This window comes from Trichechus manatus, unplaced genomic scaffold, assembly GCF_000243295.1.
Source record: "Trichechus manatus latirostris isolate Lorelei unplaced genomic scaffold, TriManLat1.0 scaffold00299, whole genome shotgun sequence".
NCBI classification, from domain to species: domain Eukaryota; kingdom Metazoa; phylum Chordata; class Mammalia; order Sirenia; family Trichechidae; genus Trichechus; species Trichechus manatus.
In genome coordinates this window covers 718997-740288 of record NW_004444235.1, presented here as the reverse complement: position 1 = coordinate 740288, position 21292 = coordinate 718997, and the positions used below count along the sequence as shown (strand labels likewise).

Below are 21292 nucleotides of genomic sequence, written 5' to 3'. Positions count from 1 at the left end.
TCTTTGATGTTGCGTCTTAACAGTTCACTGGACTACTGCTGATACTCGACAGGGGTGAGAGCGATTGCAAAGAGCACGATACAAATACAAGGGTTTGATCAGTCTGAAGATACATTTTAGTTCACTCTCTGCACAGTATAGGATCAGATACGTCATGAGCCACATGATTATAATGCCACCGGCGCATTCTTATGAGGTGGATGAGAGACAACTGAATGTGAGGTTACACCCCATCAGTCCAAAATGAAAATGAAAATATAATTGTTATTGTATACAAAATTTATGAAATGTACATTTTATTTCCTTCTGAAATTGTTCAACTCCTATATTTGGTGATACATACAAAATTGATGCAACAATAGCACCACTTCTCAAAGAGCAAGTTTGTTTTGCAAGTCATAATAGTATCAATCAATTTCTTAAAAGAAAGTCTGAAGGGAAATGGAAAATGAAATACATTTATATAATGTTTGTTATCTAAATATTCATTTATTTCCTTGATGAACTATTTAATTTTCTTACACAGAGATACATAAATATTCTGATAAAATATAAATGTAATGTTCTGATAAATGCACTTTGTTGCTTTCTTGCAAGATGAATTTAGAAACACACTCATTGTTGCAAAACAAAAACATATTTTGTACAATAAATAAATACTGAATTTTGCATCCTCTTAATGTGCCTAATACCTTGCTTATTAGCATATATAGAGTAATATCAAGCACTGTGTTCTGCACAACAGACAGTAGAAAATGAAATTCACTTGATACATAAATACTTTTTGTGTTATATAAATATTAATATTTTCAGTATTTTTTTGATGTTTGCTATGTTAGTATCATATTATTACCCATGTTAATATTATATTAAATGTATGCTAGACTGTGGCTGCATTTATTCCAAACACAATTTAAAGTTAAAGTGATAAATATCGTTGTTTATAAAACACAGGACAGAACTCTGTATGTATATGCTATACAGTTAAAAAGTAACTCGACTGAATTCATTGCAGGGGTCGACTTATTTGAGTTCCCTCACTTTTGTGCATCATCTGGGACTGGAGTTCCCATTGGTTGTTTACCAGGGCGTGCACAAGAGCATACCCTTGTGTTTGTATCATGGCAAAGAGCATTGCTGGCCATCCTGGCTGGAGTTGCTGGATCAGCAGATGTGGATGTACAAGACGGTTCTCTCAAAATGGATCAGAGACCTGTTATCTATAAACATAATCAGTCCTTGCCCAATAACTGCTCATGTTGGATCCAGTTGCATACTGGCTGAATGTAGCAAGAGTTAGACTTGACAGCCCACCCATATCTCTTGTTTATTAGAAAGAAATAGTATGCTCCCAAGAGACTTGCCGAGATAAGGAGTTTCAATGACGCAGGAGGGGACTGTTGAAGTGGTAGGGGCTTCATAGCTTAAACAACCTTGCATATGGGTGCCCATGTGACCATGTGTGCACTTTATTTCTGGCTGGCATTGGAGCTGGTATCAATCTCATTTAGTGCCCTGCCAGTTTCCTCCCACTGCAGCACTCACTTTTCCTTGTGTCCTGTCTGCTTGGCATCTATGGGTCTTTGCTTTGGACAACTGGTGCCCCTGTTTTGTTGATGCCCTAAGCATGTGCTTACCTTGCTTAATCCATCCATGGCTCCCTTAAACAGTCAACTATATGAGGCGAAACAGTCAACATTTACCCAAAAGCAAAGGTGAGAAAGCAAGGAGGGGAAAGGAGGCTAGATCAATGAAAACAGAACAAACAGTATGGAAATAATGCGAATGCTGACACATTATGAAAATTGTAACTAATGGCACAGAAAAATTTGTATAGAAATCCTTAAATGGGAACCTAATTTGCTGTGTAAACTTTCACCTAAAACACAATAAAATATTATTGAAAAAGAAAAAGAGAGAATGCCAATTCCAAAGATTCGACAGTGCAATGTCACCACATTCTTAGGAATTTCACTTTCTATTTTCTTCTCCGCCCGTTTGGGGTGAGGGGGTGCAGGTATAGGGAGGCAAGTCCCTTTATTGTCAGAAAAGCTTGTCAGTGCTTTTGAAAGGAAATCTTGTCAATGAAAATTCACTTTTCTTCCTAGTAAGATCTATTGCAAAGGTCCACACAATTTTCAGAGGATCGTATATAACACCAGCAATTCTTTTGGAGGAGTTCCTATGGCTATTTTTTGGCAATAAGTTCTTACCTACAGCTAGTACTCAGAGTGACCCCATGACTCTTGGGAGCACCTTGTAACATTGCTTCCCTCTGTCCTCAGCAGGCACCCACACACTATTGAAGGCATGATTCATCCTCTCCTTGGCTTCATCCACTTGGCCTTGGCTCCCAGCTTTGCCTGCTTTCTTAGGTGTGAAACAATGGCTTCCAATGTCCTTTGGGTGATTGTATAATTTCACCATCTTTAATTAGCCTAATTTTGATGCACAAACAGCTTCAGGAATTAGGAGTCCCTAGAGAGCAGGAATAGTATCTTTTTAAACTCTCTATCCCCACATTCTAAAACACTTCCTGATTCACACAGGCTGTGTGCATTTTGGAAGTTGGCTCTGCTTTGCTTTAAGTGCAGAGGAGGTCATTTTCCTATTTTGTTTCTAGAGAAACAGGTACCTGTAACTCATTCCCCTACTCTGAAAAAAGCCAGAGAAAGGCACATGTCTCAAGTTGCTCACCCAGAAAACAAAATCATTCCAGAGTGTCTGAACCTGTTAGTAGAAAATCTGGAAAGTTGCTGAAATGGTAGTGGCGAGAGATTACACCAACCCAGGTGAAAGGCATGTTTCTCATAAAGCCAGACAATGCCAGAAAGTTGACACCCTAAGCAGAGGGAAACGTCAACATCATAAACTCAGAGAAAGGAAACTTCAGTTGACCTTCTCAAACAATCTGTGATGTGTCTTCTTCTTTTCTGAGTGTTTTTTGACATTCATTTTTCCCTTCAGCAGCATCATACACATTTAAACATACTGCTCCATCTTCCATGTAACCATCTATGGCAAACCCTACTGGTCATATTCTCAACACCCGTTACCCCATGTGCCTTGCTGGTGGGGCCCTTCTTTAGTAAGCCTACAATAGGGAGCCATTTCCCTCAGCAAATGATTGGTCTAGAGATGGCCACGTGACCCATCTCTGGGCAAAAACACATTAGAAGAAGCCTGTTAGATGCCTCTGGAAAACATTTCACCCCTAGTAAGAGAATAGTAAGGAACCCTAGTGGCACAGTGGTTAAAGCGCTAAGCTGCTAACCAAAAGGTCAGTGGTTTGAACCCACCAGCTGCTCTATGGAAGAACGATGTGGCGGTCTGCTTTTGTAAAGATTTACAGCTTTGGAAACCCTATGGGGCAGTTCTACTCTGTCCTATAGGATCACTATCAGTCAGAATCGACTCGATGGCAATGGGTTTTTAAGAGAATAGTGGAGCAAATGGTTAAGTGCTTGGCTACTAAGTGAAAGGTTCATGGTTTGAACCCACCCAGAGGTGCCTTGGAAGAAAGGCCTAGTGATCTGCTTCTGAAAGGTTGCAGCCTTGAAAACCCTATGGAGCAGCTCTAGTCAGGAACACATGGGGTTGCAATGAGTCAGAATCAGCTTGATGGCAACTTTTTTTCTTTTTTTGAAGAGAATAATGTAAGTAAAACACCTCTTTTTTTTTTTTTTTTTAAATTTACCCACCTATTCCTTTCTGCATAGAAACTGGACACTGATAATGTGATGACACAAAGAACAGCTGCAGCCATCTTACGACTAAGAGAGAAAAGCAGAAAACTCCATGGAGAAGCTGCCCAGGACTCCTGACACCACTGAGCCACTGATCCACTCCTACAACTGTCCACCTTCAGGCAGCACCATTCAGATAGCTACATGTATGAAGGGTACCGCCTGGATTTGTGCAATTCACAGGCTGTGCAGCCATAAGCAGCCAGCCCCGCAAGCCGGAACCATAAACCTACAGACTTGAAACCATAAACGTGCCGTTATAACGATAAATGTCTGCATTGTTTAAACCACTCTTAGGAGTACTGTTAGGATTCCCTGGTGGCAAAAATGGTTCAGGCCCAATTACTAGCCGAAAGGTTAGTGGTTTGAACCCACCCAGGCACCTGAGGAGACAGGTCTGGTGATCTCTGTCTGAAAGGTCACAGCCTTGAAAACTCTATGGAGCAGTTCTACTCTGCACACATGGGATTACCATGAATCTGCATTGACTCGATTGCAACCAACAGCAACAACAGGAATACTGTCATTTACAACCAGAAGATACTAAAACATGTGCAATGGACTGTTAGTGGGGACATGACTACTAATTCTGACTCCCGCATTTAGCACTTGAGCCCTTAGACTGGTGAACTAACCTTTTTGATCCTTGCTTTCTCCTTTTGGTGACAAGAATCCAGAGCTTCCAACTGTTCATTTCCTTTGAACTTCTGTTGATAATTTACATTTCTAACAAGCTCCCAGGTGATGCTAATGCTGCTGATTAGGGACCAATTCTGAGAACCACTAGTAGAGCAGTGGCTCTCAAAATTTATTATACGTAAGACTCACCTGGGGATCTTTTTAAAATGTAGATTCTGGTTCAGTATGTCTGGGGTGGAAATGCAAATTCTCAGCATTCAAAGCCCTGAGAAAACCACTGAGGTCCTCTCTGGTGCTAAAATGTCATCGTTATTCTGTGTGGCATGTGACCATCTCCTCTGGCATATCTACTACGAATTCTTCACCTTTGCCCAACATCTGAACCTAGCAGTTGTTACAAAAAAGACTCCTCTTGCCTCTTTACCACATATGACTCACTCTGTTGATGTAGAATCATAACTTGCCCTCATGCTCAAGATCTCCTGGCTGAAAAGGCTGCAATGTAGAGAACTCCTTCCTGACAGCAGAGTGTCTAGAACAGTGATGCAGACCTTGATATCACTTATCTCGTTAGGAGTCTTTTTAACAAATATGCTGCTAATGTACTTTTTTTTTTGTTAAGTATTCTAGGTCATGCACCTGCCCTGGCTGGTAGCCAATCTAACCCAGCTTGGCTGGTGCTAACATAATGGATTTTGCTTGAATGAGCAATCAGCCAGCTTTCACAAATTCCTGTCCATTTGGCAAGTGACTGACTTGACACAGGTGTTGCCTTTGAGTAAGATATTTAGATGTAGCTACTATGTAACCATTAACAACCTGCCATATGCAGATGACACAACCTTGCTTGCTCAAAGAGAAGAGGACTTGAAACACTTACTGATGAAGATCAAAGACCACAGCCTTTGGTACGGATTACACCTCGACATAAAGAAGACAAAAATCCTCACAACTTGACCAATAAGCAACACCATGATAAATGGAGAAAATACTGAAGTCGTCAAGGATTTCATTTTACTTGGATCCACAATCAACACCCATGGAAGCAGCAGTCAAGAAATCCAGTGGCACACTGCATTGGGCAAATCTGCTGCAAAAGATCTCTTTAAAGTATTAAAAAGGAAAGATGTCACTTTAAGGACTAAGGTGCACTTGATCCAAGCCATGGTGTTTTCAATCGCCTCATATGCATGTGAAAGCTGGAAAATGACTAAGAAAGACAGAAGAATTGATACCTTTGAATTATGGTGTTGGCAAAGAGTACTGAATATACCATGGACTGCCAGAAGAATGAACAAATCTGTCTTGGAAGAAGTACAGCCAGAATGCTTGTTAGATGGTGAGGCTTCGTCCTACATACTTCGGACACGTTATCAGGAGGGACCAGTCCCTGGAGAAGGACATTATGCTTGGCAGAGTAGAGGGTCAGGAAAAAAGAGGAAGACCCTCAACAGGATGGACTGATACAGTGGCTGCAACAATGGGCTCAAGTATTAAAATTCTGAGGATGGCACAGGACCGGGCAGTGTTTCATTACTTTGTACATAGGGCTGCTATGAGTTGGAACCAACTCAATGGCATCTAACAACAACACTATAACTGAGTTGACTTGATGGCAACTAACAACAACTATATAACCACCCTTGCAGTACTAAAACGTTCTTCATAAAATCTGGCATGCTTTCAGAACGATGTTGGTGGTTGGAGTGGGCAGCTTGTTTGCACCTTAAGTGGCTTCTTGCTGCTTCTGGCTGTGGAATAATAAGGAAAAAGAAGCAAGACCAAGGACCAGGAGCAAGGCCAGTGTTCAGAGCTACATGGACAGTCAGGAGCCCCTAAGAAGGGCTAGGGCCTTGGAATATGGGCATGTTTTAAGTATGCCTTCAGCTGGAATCGACTCGATGGTACTAGGTTTGGTTTTTGGTTTTCTGTGATGCAACTGCCTTAAACTATCCTCAACATTTAGTGAAGTTTGTTAAACACGGCAGCTGAGAAGTTTTTACTGTTGTAAATGCAAAATGTCAGATAAACAGATATCGGTAAGTGAGGAGAAGGTGTACACTGAAAGCCTACTGAGGTCAAATAATTTGCGCAAAGTCATGCAGTCAGCAAGAAATGGAGCTGGGCCCAGAACTCTCTTACTCCAACCCTTTTAAAGAATAAAATTCAGTGGCTGGTAAGCAACTTTAGAAAAAGATTCTCTCTGCCTCAGAATCACTTTACTAGTGCTACTAAAAAGGTGGCATAAATAAGACCAATATGCTTCACCTGCTTCACATACTGATCTTTCACGAGAGAAGCCATGGTTGGTGCTAAGGTCATGAAGCACTGAACTACGTTCTTACAGAACAGACTTACATAACTGACTTCAGAGTCCTGAGAGTTACCAAGCACAGAAACAACAGGTGGTGACAAAGGAAATGATGGAGAATACTCATAAAGACAGATAGTTGTCCCTCAGTAATCATGCTGCTTTGTCCCTTAAAATAGGATACACAGTCATTTAGAATAAAGGTGGGCCCCCAGCCATTTAGAATAAAGGCTACATTTTCCAGTCCACCTCCCAGCAAGGTGTGCCTTGTGCTGAGTTCTGTCCAATGGGATGTAATCAGTGGTTGCTAGGAAATGTTTAACAACTGGGTCTGAGTGGACAGGGGTTAGGCGAGCCTGGTTTGTAGTGTTTGCCAATTTCCATGGTATACATACTCCCACCATGGCTATTTCAAGCTACCACATTGACGGCATTGAACACAGCTGGGAAGAGCTGCAGCTCTCACAAGTTGGTACAAACTGACTCAAACACATAACTAGATGTAATGCATGTACTGTAGTGTGATTTCTGGGAACGTCCTTAAAGAAGGAGGCAAGTCTTAAGTGGTGGGGGCTCTTCTCCCCTTCCTCCTCCCTGCTGGCAGAAAAGTAGATGTGACTGTTGGAACTCAAGCAAGCATGAAGGACCATAAGGAGGAAGCCACGTAATGAGGAACGGCAGAGTTGCAACAAAGAAGCAGCCTTGGTACCTATGATCACAGCACCATTGTGCCAGCCCGGGGATGTTCTCCTGTAGACTTCATTTACGGGATGTCTATGCAAAAGAGGAAAACTTCTGTCTTGTAAAAGCAACTAATATTTTGAGTTTTCCCACTCACAGTGGAATACATCCCAACTGATGGTAACACTCATGCCAAACAAGATATCTGAACAAAACTAGGACTTATATCTGGCAGAACCTTAAAGGATTCAGATTTGAAGCAAGAGAAAATGCCTGAACCTTTCTGGAAAGGACAAAGAGGACCGAAGGAGGACAAAAGGTAGGGAGAAAGTGAATGCCCAGCTGCTGTATCCAAAAATACATCAATTATCTTCCAGAATACAGGTAAGGAAAGAATAAGCAGAGAACAAGGCCAGCAGCCAGGTAAACATCAGTGAAGAGAGCAGCAAAAGGGAGAAAGGGACTTGAAGGGTTGGGTTGACCTCGCTCTATTACAGCCCCTCCCTTCTGACCTCAAGGCCCATGACAAAGTAGGCAGCCTAGATCAACAAGGCTTCCTGCTTGTACATGAAGGGCAGCTCCCAAATCCACGACCAGGGGCTTAGGGAGGACTGTCCTACCAAGGGTAGTCCAAACACTCTACCTGAGAAAGAAGGATCATTTTCTGACTTTGTCTTCCAGTGCATTTTTCTCAGGCCAAGAGAAAAAATGGGAGATGCATAAGATCACTTGGAAGAAAAACTGAGTTGACTTGGGCAGCAATAAGGCAGTTTGGTATATTCTGTCTTTCTGAAGTTTATTTCAAATGTATCACTCAGGCATAGGCTGGCCTCCTATTTTCTTTGTGTTGTACAGTGGATACCCAACAAATATAGAAAAACTTAACTCAGAATATAAAGTTATACTTTCCACAAGAACCCCTCCCAAAACTTGAGTGCTATTCAAATAGAAGATAATAGTGACATAAGTATATATAAGCATACCAGAAAACCAAACCCATTGCTGTCAAGTGGATTCCCACTCATAACAACCCTAAAAGACAGAACAGAACCGCCCCATAGGGTTTCTAAGGAGCTGCTGGTGGATTTGAACCACTGACCTTTTGGTTAGCAGCCAATCTCTTAACAATTGCGCTACCAGGGCTTAAGTATATATAAAAATATATAAGTATATATTCTTAACTAATACCCTTCTGAAGTATCTAGGCAACAGGTTTGAAATTCAGCAATGCTTACTGGGCATCTGTGATGTTATTAAACTTATACATCACGGTGCTCACTTTGTGGGGATCCTACAAAGAAAATTTCGTTCACTGTATAGCTATAGGGTCTCTGATTTATATTTACTCTACATCAGTCTCTTGTTACATTAAGATTAAAGGACTCCTGTGTGGTCAGCATGATTTTCAATCCTTCCTCACCAACCACCCTCACCCCTCCTCCAATACAGATGATGCTAAGAAACTGACCTAGATTGATGGTGGGTGATCGGGGCACTCTCAGTGGCAAAGGAGGAAGGGTAGGGAACAGCAAGTCCAAGTCAGATGAAGAAAGGAAACAGCCTGGCCAAGGCACGTACAGATGGATGAACACCTATGAGCAAGGGTTATGGAAGCAACTAAAGCACAGACTAGTTCTACGATAAAAGCTAGGCAAGAAAGGAACTTCTAGTTAAATATGTTTAATGGTCCCAACAGTAGCTCACATTTACAGGGTCAAGAATCTTTACAAATATTTGCGGATACCTGCTGCAAATATCAGCTGTAAGAAACTGCAGATGTTTGCCCAGCCTGGGTTTCTCCATTTACAAGATCGAGATCACTGAGCATACCTTGCAAAGTGGTTGTAAAAATTAGAACTGATGTAAAACACATCTGTTCAATGTCTGCACACAACAATACTCTGTAAATGAGAGCTCTATCAATGCTTCAGTTATAAAAAATATATGGTCGCTGTTGACACATGATCAGAATAGAAATTGATTAGATGGATGGCATAGTTCTAAATTATAACAATGAATCAGCATACCATTACAGAGTTTGTACTTCAATAATCTGGGTTTCAGACAGAAAGAACAAGATAGATTCAGATAAAATCTAACAGTTTTCTGGTGGCTGTGTTCTGTAAACTCCATCTCCACTTCCTCATCTCTGTCCACTACCGCTACCCTCTGTACCCACCACACAGCACCTCTGTTCTGCTGGCCAAGAGGGGAAATTTTGCTATTTTCTTTTTTCATGGAGACTTGACATGTGTGGACTACCCATATCATCCCATTGGACTGCTGGCCAAATTCTAAAGGGTAGCTTAAAACTTTGTGAAATAAAGACCCAAGAAGTCTACGTTTGACAGTTCAATTCCTAAGGGGTTAACTCAACACCAAAAGGTTCTAAAGACTAAATTACCTTTGTAGTCAAAAAATTTATATCGAAGCAAGCTGTTGCTTCCCTCACATCTAAAATAACATGGAAAGAGCTGCCTCTGAAGTGCAATATTCAACCTCCTTAACAAGTGAAGCAGAAAGGTTCCTCAAGAGTAGTTTAGAGGTATGGGAAAGCCCTTGCAGAGAGGCTGTGCACTAATTAATGGAGGGGGGCGGGGATTAATCTGCAAATGACAACAGACAACAACTTAGAAAAGATGAATATAAGTTAGAAATGTGCTAACCTGGGACCGGCTTTGCTCATTATCAAGACTTCGCAAACTTTTGAGCCAATTATACAACTTCTACGTTAATTTCTGAGTTCATTTATTTCAAATGTTATAGAAATAACACTACAAGTTTTAGTTATACACAAATGCTATGAGATTTTCCTGGGTAAATACATTTTACATTTCCTGGGGGGCATATTTTGAACCATGTTAGCTAAAAGTCAGACAGAAGCAAGGAAATAAACTCACTTGTCAAACTCATCAAACAGATCACAACTCTGCAGTTTTGAAAGAGCAACTCGAAAATATTCCGCTAGAAGAAAAATGGAGCATTATGAATAAAACGATAACCATGGCTTCTCAGGCACATAGCAAGCCATCTTGCCCTCCTCCCCCACCCCCATTTCCAACTGGTATGGCCACATTTAATATACTCTGTGGTGAAAAAGTAATTAACTGTACAACTACAATTAGCCAGCACGACTGAATAGGTACACTCAAAATGGTACACGCTCTAAGGAAACTTTCCAAAAACCCCAGGGAAATGAGATGCTTAATCTGAAAATGATCATTAAAAAAGCAAGCCCAAAATTAGCTATATCAGATGATTCTGAAGCTGACATGTTGGTACAGAAATCAATATCTCATGAGCTTAAACTTCCTAAACTATCAAATTTTCTGTCAAATATTTTCAAAATTAAGAAAAAATATTAATCGAATAAACAAATTATAACTCAGAATATCATAGGCCTGCCACCTCTTGGGCTTTTGAGGTCTATCGAAAATTGAGACAGGAAAGCAGCATAAGGCCAATCTGATATAAACCAGCAGAGAGAAAAGTGTTTTGTCATTAGTAGATGGAGTCATTCTCTCTGAATTTAGCAAAAATAAAATATGCACTGTTTGAATTAAGACTGATCAAGGATCTAGAACTTGCTGATGAAATAAACTTAACAAGTATAAAAGTGAAATGGGGAGATGATAGAGAGGAAATTAACCCAGAGGGTTATTCTGTTAATTCTAAATCAGAAAAAAAGTAAGGCATGAAAGCTCATGTAAATCATATAGTGGCAGAGCAAAAGTAAAAAGCAGTTTCTCAACAAAAAAATCTACCGTTTTTATTCTTTTATTTCACACTGCCTCAAAAGGAGTGGAGATTTACTTTTGTATATGTGTGAAAATAGACATAACAAAACATACAGCCATTCACCATCTTCTACATGTGCAGTTCGATGACATTGCTGTTACCATTCTCCCTATCTCTACCCATACTGTTTCACCACCATTTACTTAGACTCTCTGCCCCCTAAACTTCTCTGTGTTTTAGAGTTACTGTTGTCAATTTGATTTCATGTAGATAATTCTTTAAAAGAATACACTGCTTGAGATGAACATTCTTTACTAGTTGAAGGAAACTGTTGTTTAAAGATGACTTCATGGGATAGTTTCAGTTCAAGGCTTAAAGGTTATCTCAAGGTAATAGGTTTCAGGATTCCCCCAGACCCAATGGGTTCTGTAAGTCTGGTTTCTGTAAGAATTTGAAATTCTGTTTACCATTTTTCCTCTTTTTGATCAAGGATCCATCTACTGGCTCCTTGATCAAAACATTCAGTAACGGTAGCTGGGCACCCTCCCACTCTTCTGGTCTCATAGCAAAGGAGGTAGTTGTTCATGGAGGCAGTTAGACCTACAGTCCATTTCCTTCTTCATTTCTTGAGCTGGAAATTTACTTTTTGAAGATTAATTCCCCTCATCATACCCCAAAATCATATCCTTCAGGAATCATTATGAAGCAGAAAAATTAAAAGGCCTTAATGATGATATAAACATGCACTGCTCATCAAACACCACTAAAATTTAGTAGGGCAAGGTAAGAATAATACTACTGACCTGATGTTTTTGTCCCATAGGGCAAATCAAACTTATCATTACCATACAAGGAAGCAATCTTTTTAAAGTCGGATGCACACAGAAAAGGGTGAAACTGATGATATCTGGAAAGAAAGAATAAAGAATTACTTGCCAAGTGCCTACAATATGTTCAGGCTTCTAAAATCACAACTGAAAGTAACTGCAGCATACATTCACACTGTTATACTGACCATATATGAATCTATATATTTTTTTAATTCTTTAGAAATTGTTCTAAACAGTATTTAAATACGAAATAGAACGGGATATGGAATGGAACTGTACAACCAGAATGGAAACACTTCCAGGTACTGGAACTGAAACTATGTTACAGCTTGGGGGTAAAAACAAAAATCAAATTTAAAAACAAAAAAACCCCAGATGATAAAATGATAGCCATATACAGGAAGAAATAAAGGAAGTAATAAGGGAAAATAAAATTTGATGTTAAGCCACTCCCTAATTAAAAAGTACATGTATGAAATTATATCAGCTGTAGAAACAAAAAATACATTAAAGGTTAGATGCAGGTAGAACTAAATTATTTTGTTAGATTAAGATATTCTGAAGAGATTTACTGGATCCATTGAGATTGGGGGAACCCCTAATCCAATGCCCAGAAATAATCTTTAAACCTTGAACCAATAGTTTAACAAAGCCATCGTTAAACTGAACAACAGAATGTTTGCCTTGAGCATAGCGCTGTTACAAAGAATTATCTATATGTGTAAACTGACAACCAAACCCAAAACCTGCTGCTGTCAAGTCAATTTCAACTCATAGCAACAGTATACGACAGAGTAGAACTGCCCCAGAGGGTTTCCAAGGCTGTAATCCTTATGGAAGCCAACTGCCACATCTCTGTCCTGCGGAGCGGCTGGTGGGTTTGAACTGCCAACCTTTTGGTTAGCAGCCAAGCGTTTTATCACTGCGCCACCAGGGCTCCTTTGGTTGTGTATACTGCCACCAAAACAACAAAAAAAAAGATATACTGAAGAACAAGAACTACACTGCAGGCCTTTATCTTTTTACTGCCTGCTCTGTCCTACCCTCAGCCCTGGACAATACAGGAAGCTTGATAATGGCAGGAACAGCCCTGTGTTTCCTCACTTCTAGCATGTGACACAGAGCAGGCAGTCCATACATGTTTAACAAATGATTGAATGTATTTTAACTTCAAATCTCTATGAGGCCATTGTGAAGTTAAAAATAAATAAATAAATAAGGCCTTTGTTTTTTTTTTTTTAAATTAAAGAGAAGGAATGGGCCTTAAAGCTCATATTAAAATGCTATTTTCACCCATCCAAAAAACTGCTTGCTGTCCACATGCTGCCAGGCAAATTGAGCTAATCTCTACTACAGCCCCAAATGTGGCCCACCCTTTCTGCCTCTGAGGGAGAGCCACATCAGCTTTGCACTTCCTTTGCCTAAAAGCTGCAGTGAACCCAGAGTGCCCCTGGGGGTTTCTGAGGCTGCGTGGCAAAATGGAAATAAAAAGCAGCAGAATAGGGGTGAAATAGCTGCAGCGCTGGCCTGGCTTTGCCCCTCAGGAGCCACGTGTGCTTGGGCAAGTCATAGTTGCTTAATGTCTCCAGAGCTGAGTTGAGAACTCACATCTCCTTCTGATTAAGGAAAGGAATTGAGAGCCTGGACCTGCCTGCCTGAGATATGACGTGTGCCCCAGTTTCAGCTGTGACAGTGACAGCAGCTTCAGGGTTCCAGTCAACCTCCAAGGGTCATTTCTAGATCACAGTTGATTCCTAAGTCCATTGGGAAGAGAAAGTAGCAGGTCAGCTGACTTAAGAACACTTAAGATCTTCCTGGTCTCCCCTGGGAAGTCTGAACCATGACGGACTTTGCACCCCAAGGGCAAGGCAATAAAAGGCTCTACTGTTTGGAGTTGGCAGGGGTAAAAATGACAGTGATTAATACTTCGATTAATACCTATTGCCAGTCAGACCTTGTGCTAGGTGACTTACATTTTAGTTCTAAGTGAAATAATTATTTAAAATTTTGCACAATGCCTTACATATAGTAGGCGCTCAATAAGTACCAGTTCCTGTCTGTAATAATTATTATATTACATTGTATTACATTATGTTACTTCACATTACATTGCATTGCATTTCTGCTTGTTGCTACTTGTAGAGAAGCCTGGAAAAGTAAGTGAGGTGTATTCCTCAATTTAGATGAAGAAACTGAGGCTATAAGAATGAAGTAACTGGTATAGGGTCACCAACCCATAAGTGACAAAGCTGAAATCCATGATGCCTGACTCTAAAGCAGGTGTTCTCTTTACAATACTACAGGTAGCACCTCCAGTGTTGCAAAGTGACCTTTTCCTGACTGCTACTGTCTCTCCTGTATTTCTGAGCAAGTGACTTCAGCATAAAAACCTTAACCCTTTTGGGTTTTCTAGAAAGCCAATATTTCTTTTGCTAAAGTTGAATAGGACCTTAATTCAACTTGCAGAATAGAATTTTAAACCTGCAGTCTGCAACTCATAGATGCCTCATAAAATCAGTTTTTTGAGTTATGCTCAGCACACTTTAAAAAAGTGAATAGAACAGAAAATGATGCATCTGGAATAGTCGGTAAAAATTATTTTTTTTCTTACTATAAATATGCATGTGTACTAGGTCCCAATGTAAGATGTGTTTCTTAGTATGGGTCATATGGTCAAAAAAGTTGAAAAACACTCTTCTGGTTTTGCAAGTGTTCTTAACACATACCCACGGACAGGCTACAAGTGGCCGTGAAACACCTGTAAGCATATGTAAAAATGTTTTATGTATCTGCAGTTTTCCAGAGAGTGGACTGTTTTTTTTTTTAATTGTACTTTAGATGCAAGTTTACAGAACAAAGTAGCTTCTCATTAAACAGTTAGCACACATACTGTTTTAAGACATTGGTTAACAACCCCACGACATGTGAACACTCTCCCTTCTCGACCTTGGGTTCCCTATTACCAGCTTTCCTGTCCCCTCCTGCCTTCTAATCCTTGCCCCTGGGCTGGTGTGCCCCTTTAGTCTCATTATGGGCCTGTCTAATCTTTGGATGGGGGGTGAACCTCAGGAGTGACTTCATTACAGAGCTAAAAGGGTGTTCTGGGGCCATACTCTCAGGGTTTCTCCAGTTTCTGTCAGGCCAGTAATTCTGGATTTTTTTCGTAAGTTAGAATTCTGTTCTACATTTTTCTCCAGCTCTGTCCAGGACCCTCTACTGTGATCCCTGTCAGAGCAGTCAGTGGTGGTAGCCTGGCACCATCTAGTTATGCTGGACTGAGTCTGGTGGAAGCCGTGGTAGTTGTGGTCCATTAGTCCTTTGGACTAATCTTTCCCTTGTATCTTTAGTTTCCTTCATTCTCCCTTGCTCCCGAACCGGTGAGACCAGTGGAGTATCTTAGATGGCTGCTCACAGGTTTTTAAGACCCCAGACGCTACTCACCAAAGTAGAATGTAGAACATTTTCTTTATAAACTACGTTATGCCAAATGAGCTAGTTGTTCCCTGAGACCATGGTCCCCCCTGCCCTCAGGAGAGTGAACTGATTTTAAAGGAATCTGTAACTCCAAAACATTAAGAACTCATAATAGAATGGTGCAATAACTTAATAGAAGAAAACAAACAGAAAACAAAATATGAGTTCTTGATCCTTAATGGATAAAATACTGAAAAGCTTGTGCCTGTTTTTTACAATTAAACATGCCTAGACCAGACCCTCATTTATTTCTATTTATCCAGAAGCACCTTGACAAAGTCAAAGGGTTGAGGTGACAAGAGGAAAATGACATTTGTAAATGGAAGAGTAAAGTCTCTACAAGTCCTGACAACCATAATGAACAATGAAAGTACCTTTGGGCAGGCTAATCATTACTTGCATTCTATGCATTTCAGTGAAAGTCGGGGAAAATTTCTAACCCTAGTGTTTAACTTAGAGTCAAGGAAGAAGAAGCTACAAAATTAAAGGGCAAAAAATAACACGAGAACAAAAACTCCAAAGAACAGTTTCCTTTTTACGATCAGACACAAATAGACTTCTCGAATTTCACCTGTGTGAAAAGAATACTGGTTTGATTGAGTTCTTCAAAGCCTTTTCTTAAAATATATGCAGGGCTCCGACTAAAAGCACAAAAAGGGACAGGATAGTCAAGTTCTTCCTTAGACACAGACGACTGTCTACTTTATGCTGCTAAGATTTCTAAGAAAAAGGTAAACAAGTGTGGAAAATGGTTGCAAGATAAATTTTGAACATTTTAGACATCACAGTTTCTTTTATATGTGTGTGTATATATATGTATATATACATAATTTTACCTCAAGAGAGAGGCAAAAGCTGGCTTTGATAAACAAGGCTGGATCTTATTTCTCCGTTTCATTTCCACAGGTGGCACCCTATGAGACAAAAATGGTGTCAGTCAGAAACCAGAATTGGGTAGTACAACTGAAGGGAAGCAAATGCCCTGACAACTGACTCCGCCTCCAGTGAGAGGCTTCACAGTCAGGGAATAAAAATCTCTGTCAGCCCCTGAAGTTTCACAGTACTTGTCCAAATCCTGCACACACTTTAGGTTTTATGGGTGTAAGACAAGGGAACATGGAAAAGGCTGAGGTGACTAGTAACCCAGAAGTGATTCGAAGAACAGTGAGGAGAACCCTCTGAGAATGGCTAGGATTACTGTATTTTGGAAGCCATAACCAGGCTCGCTTTTTAGAAGCCCCCACTCACCCCAAGAGCTTACGGATATCTAGGTCCTCCGTGCCACATCTGGTGACATCTGCCAGCAGCAAATACCTCAGAAACACCTGATTACTGCCTTGTGATCCTGGGGAACTCCACAAATCACTCTATGTAGAGTCGTGTCTAACTATCCTCTATTCTTGGCACAGGTCAGGCTCTTGTCTGTCTCCTAAATAGAATACTTGTCTCCACAATTTAAAAGGGTATTGTGAAACAGGACAGAAAACAACAAAAATAAATGAAGGGAGGGTGACCCAGACTCAGTCGGAAAGAGGAAAACGGCTTAATATAAGAGTTCATTAATGATCATCAATTATGGGAAGAAATAAAATAAAAAGAGGATTGATCAATATTCAAGGTTAAAACTGAAAGAGAAAGCCTAAACCCTTTATGGTTAGAGACAATTTTCAAATTTTTCTGGTAGAAAATCTCCATAGTTAGAACTGCTAGGTTTCTGGGCTGTGGGGCTAGTGAAGTCCTTATACAGAAAAGCATCCTTTGTGAATACCACAAATGGCAAGGACCCCTTGGTTCATATGTAAGAAAGGTACACAAACATAGTACACCAGCTCATCAGGCCATTAAAAACCGAATTATATCCAGAGAACAAAATGAAGCAGATTACTATATTGGGATATTGTAAAGACAAACTTTTAAGTTGCTTTAAAAAAGAAGAAAATTATTTATCTCAAATAGTTTTTAGGGATGCAAGTCCATGTCACAAACACCCATCTGAGGTAATTTCCCATGGCACTTTCCGTGATTGGAGTAATGTATTAGCTTAGGAACAACATGAAAATTCCTTATATCTTGAGGACAAAAGACTGTGCTAAATTCAGACCATTTTCACTGTCTTCTTTATCATTCCCACTGTGACCAACAATAGAATTTGTAAGAAACAACAATCTAGTAAGCTTCTTGCTTTCTTTTCTATTCTTGTCCTCCATGACTAAGTGTGGGATGGAGACAAGATATGGCAGATGTGAAAGATTATACCATATGGTATAATCCTCACTTAGTGTATAATCAGGGTGCGATGTTCTTTACCCCGATATTTGGGTCCAAAGCCTAAAAACTTTGGGTCAAGCCCACCTACCTTGTAGTCTATTTTGACTCATAGTGACCCCATGTGACAAAGCAGAACTGCCCCATAGGGTTTTCTAACCTGTAATCTTTGTGGGAGCAGATAGCCAGGTCTTTCTCCCGCAGAGCCACTAGATGAGTTCGAACAGCCAACCTTTCATTTCGTTGAATGTTGGGGTTTTTTTCCAGTGGCTATTTGCCTAACTGCCTTCCATGTCAAGCATTATAATTATTTTTCAACCACCCAATGATGCAATTAAATGCAGAAACATCAATTTAATTTCTATTTTCTAAGCACAAGCTAGAAACATGATCTAGGATCTACTACTGAATCACTGGCCAAAAAAAAACCAAGTCTTTATCTAAGACAGGAAGTTGCTGTGTGATTCATTTTGATATATTTATGCACTATCACATGTTTAACATTTAAAGGTCATCAAAACTTTATTCTTGGCCAAAGGACTGACAATGGGGAGAAAGGTTAGGAAACTTCTTAGGGATTTTCACCGCAGTAAAACTATGTGCCTCTTGAGAGTTTTATATATGACGTTTGAAATCAAGTGGTTTCAAAAAATACATGTGTATTTCATCATTTAGCAAACATTTTTAAACAAAGGAAACCATAAGTAGTGTCTATATTTTATATATTATTTTAGAATTTGGGGCTCTAAAAGTAAAGTGCCACTAAGCCCAAGAATTGCTCCATTAATTTAAGGAAATGAAATACCATATAAATAATGTTACGTACTCAAGATGGTCAACATCACCAGTTCATTGGAGAATTAGTAAAAGAAGGGTGTTGTTTATTACTTTTTAAACTGTTAGAGATACAATCTTCAGGATACTGGAATAGTAAAACCTCAGTGTATAATGGAAAGCCAGAAAAGGTAAAATGTTACAACCTTACAGTATTTTTTAGAGGTCCCTCTAATATCGTATTTTATGGATATGAAAGATGAGTTTGGGAGTTATTTTTAAATAACAAAACAAAACTTACCAATAGACATTTGTTCCCCATAAGATACAATGCAGCACATAGTAGAGGAAGATAGCACTCAGGAATATGGCCACAAGGTACCCTCTCATGGCTGGCCCACCTGAAACATAAGAATGAAGTGATACACAGATTTAGTTCAAAAGAAAGGCAAGACCGATGCACAGATGAATTGTACACAATGGCTCAAATCCAAGCATTAGTGTGTAAACACGCAGAGAAGAAACACTGGAAGAAAATGATGCAGGCTTATAATTCTGGAAATACCCACTAGAAGTACAGAGAGAGAATGCTTTCCCTATTTCTATTCTCTTATCTTTTAATCAACACAACAGGGTACAAGTTTAGAGCAATGAACAGTTTCATGGTTTCAAAGCCAGTGACTACTTTCCCACATTAGGAAGAAAGAAAAGAATTTTTTTTTTTTTTTTTAACACATCTACTCCATATCCAAAACTTCTTGGGGAGGACTTTAAGAATATCTATTTTCTCTCTCTCTCTCTCAACAGAGAGCAAATATATGCAGTAAGATATGAATAAACATGTCATTTTCTTCTGTCCTTGAAAGGACTTTCAAATGCTATACATCATATTTTTTATGAGTTCTTTTTCTAATTTTGAAAAGCTGAGGAAAAAGCTATTGAAAGATATTTCCCATATCCTCAATTTTTATACACTTTTTAATGTACCTATTTGATTTTTCAGCATCAAACAAAGCCTAGGTAAATTCAGCTAATTATCTGCATGTTTTTGTATTACATTGATAGTAACAGTTCATTGCACATTTGCATATAGACAAAAACCTGGGCATAGTCCTCCCCAGGAAACAAATGCAAAAATCAACCAAAACATATGTAGCTTCCACTTTGGCTTCATAGACAAAAATGAAAATGTGCCCATTTTTACATGTAATTAAAGTGTAAGACAAATTTAATACATTGTATGCTTCCACAATAGATCTGCTATTTCAAAGCATGTGACTTTAAACAGGTATACTATGTCTTTGCTTCTCTTATCAAGTATCTGGTCCATCTGAACAATTGTAGGTACCACACCTCTCCTATTCCTATCTACTAACTCCATTCAGAGGCACTCAGCATTCAGTAGGCAACTAGTTGGATACATTTCCAAATAATGTTATGTTGTAGTTGTTGTTAGCTGTCCTTGAGTCTGTCCCGTGATCCCCACCCCGACTCATGGCAACCTCACGCACAATAGAACGAAATGCTGCCCGGTTCAACCCCATTCCCGTGACTGGTTGTAAACCACTGTGATCCATATGGTTTTCACTGACTGATTTTCAGAAGTAGATTTCCAGGCCTTTCTTCCTAGTCTGCCTTAGTCTGGAAATTCTACTGAAACCTGTTCAGCATCATAGCAACAGGCAAGCCTCCACTGGCAGATGAGTGGTGGTTATGCATGAAGTTTGCTGGCTAGAAATCAAACCTGGTTCTCCTGCATGGAAGGCGAGAATCCTACCACTGAACCACCAATATCCTCATCATTGCTGCCCTTTTAATGGTAGAATAAGTTCTAAACATAATTTAAGTGCTGATGATGCAGGGTCATGTTAATAAATGCCATTATGGTGCTAGGCTCTACTAGAGTGAGGCCCTCAGAAGCTAATGAGTGTGTGGGTATGTTTATTAAGTGATTCTAAACTCTAGTGAGTATCTATTGACATAGCTGGATTCTACTCCCTTGCTAAGGAGCCCTGGTGATGCAGTGGTTAAGAGCTCGGCTGCTAACGAAAAAGGTCAGCAGTTTGAACCCACCAGCCACTCTGTGGGAGAAAGATGTGGCAGTCTGCTCCTGTAAAGATTTACAGCCTTGGAAACGCTACAGGGCAATTCTACTGTGTCCTGTAGGTTTACTATGAGTCAGAATTGACTCGATGGCAATGGGTTTTCTGGACTCGTTTGCTGTCAGCTGTGAAAGCAATCTCACTGCTCTGAAAGCAGTCACCACCCCCTCAAGCCACCATTATAAATTAGTTAGAAACAAAGCCTACATCATTAGAAAGAAAATAAACAAGCGAGTTAAATGAGCAAACGTCAGTTTACACATACTTCTAATTTGTATACAGAATCCCTGTGAAGTGCCAACACTGGTCAGAAGCCAGAAGACAAGATTCATAGCTCAACTCCATTTAATTCCTGCCTTGGGGGATCTTGGGCAAATCAGTGGACCTCTTTTGGCCTGAGTGTCCTTTTGGGTTTAAAGGTGAGTGCACACAACCTACTTCATTGGGTGTTAGAAGGATAAACTGAAATGACGGGAGCCTGGCACAGCATGTGGCACAAAATATGGGCTGAATAAGCTTGTATATTTTATTTTCTGTTATTATATATTTTGTTGTTTTTTTTAAACCTAAAGCCAGCTGCACTCTTTACTACACAGTAAAATGCATGGGTTTTGAGAACACCAAAGTCAGGCATCAAAAAACAAAAACAAGCAGGAGTGGCAATTCTAATCTCAGATAAAATAGACTTTAAAACAAAATCTACCATAAAAGACAAAGAAGGACACTATATAA

At 39.8% G+C, this 21292-nt stretch overlaps 1 protein-coding gene across 2 annotated transcripts in view; it reads right to left on the bottom strand.

Moving 5' to 3' along the window:
* The window catches only part of ST3GAL6 (ST3 beta-galactoside alpha-2,3-sialyltransferase 6), a 58229-nt gene that overhangs the window by 18218 nt on the left and 18719 nt on the right, over window positions 1–21292 (bottom strand). The window contains exons 3-6 of one of the 2 annotated variants that reach the window (XM_023725341.1): window positions 18760–18859; window positions 16256–16333; window positions 11919–12022; window positions 10278–10341 (exon numbers count right to left, since the gene is read on the bottom strand). In XM_023725341.1, coding sequence (XP_023581109.1) covers window positions 10278–10341; window positions 11919–12022; window positions 16256–16333; window positions 18760–18848 — 335 coding nt within the window. In that variant the 5' untranslated portion in view covers window positions 18849–18859. Of the gene's footprint in view, window positions 1–10277; window positions 10342–11918; window positions 12023–16255; window positions 16334–18759; window positions 18860–21292 lie in introns of those variants that run through there. The other variant, XM_023725342.1, reaches the window with a different exon arrangement.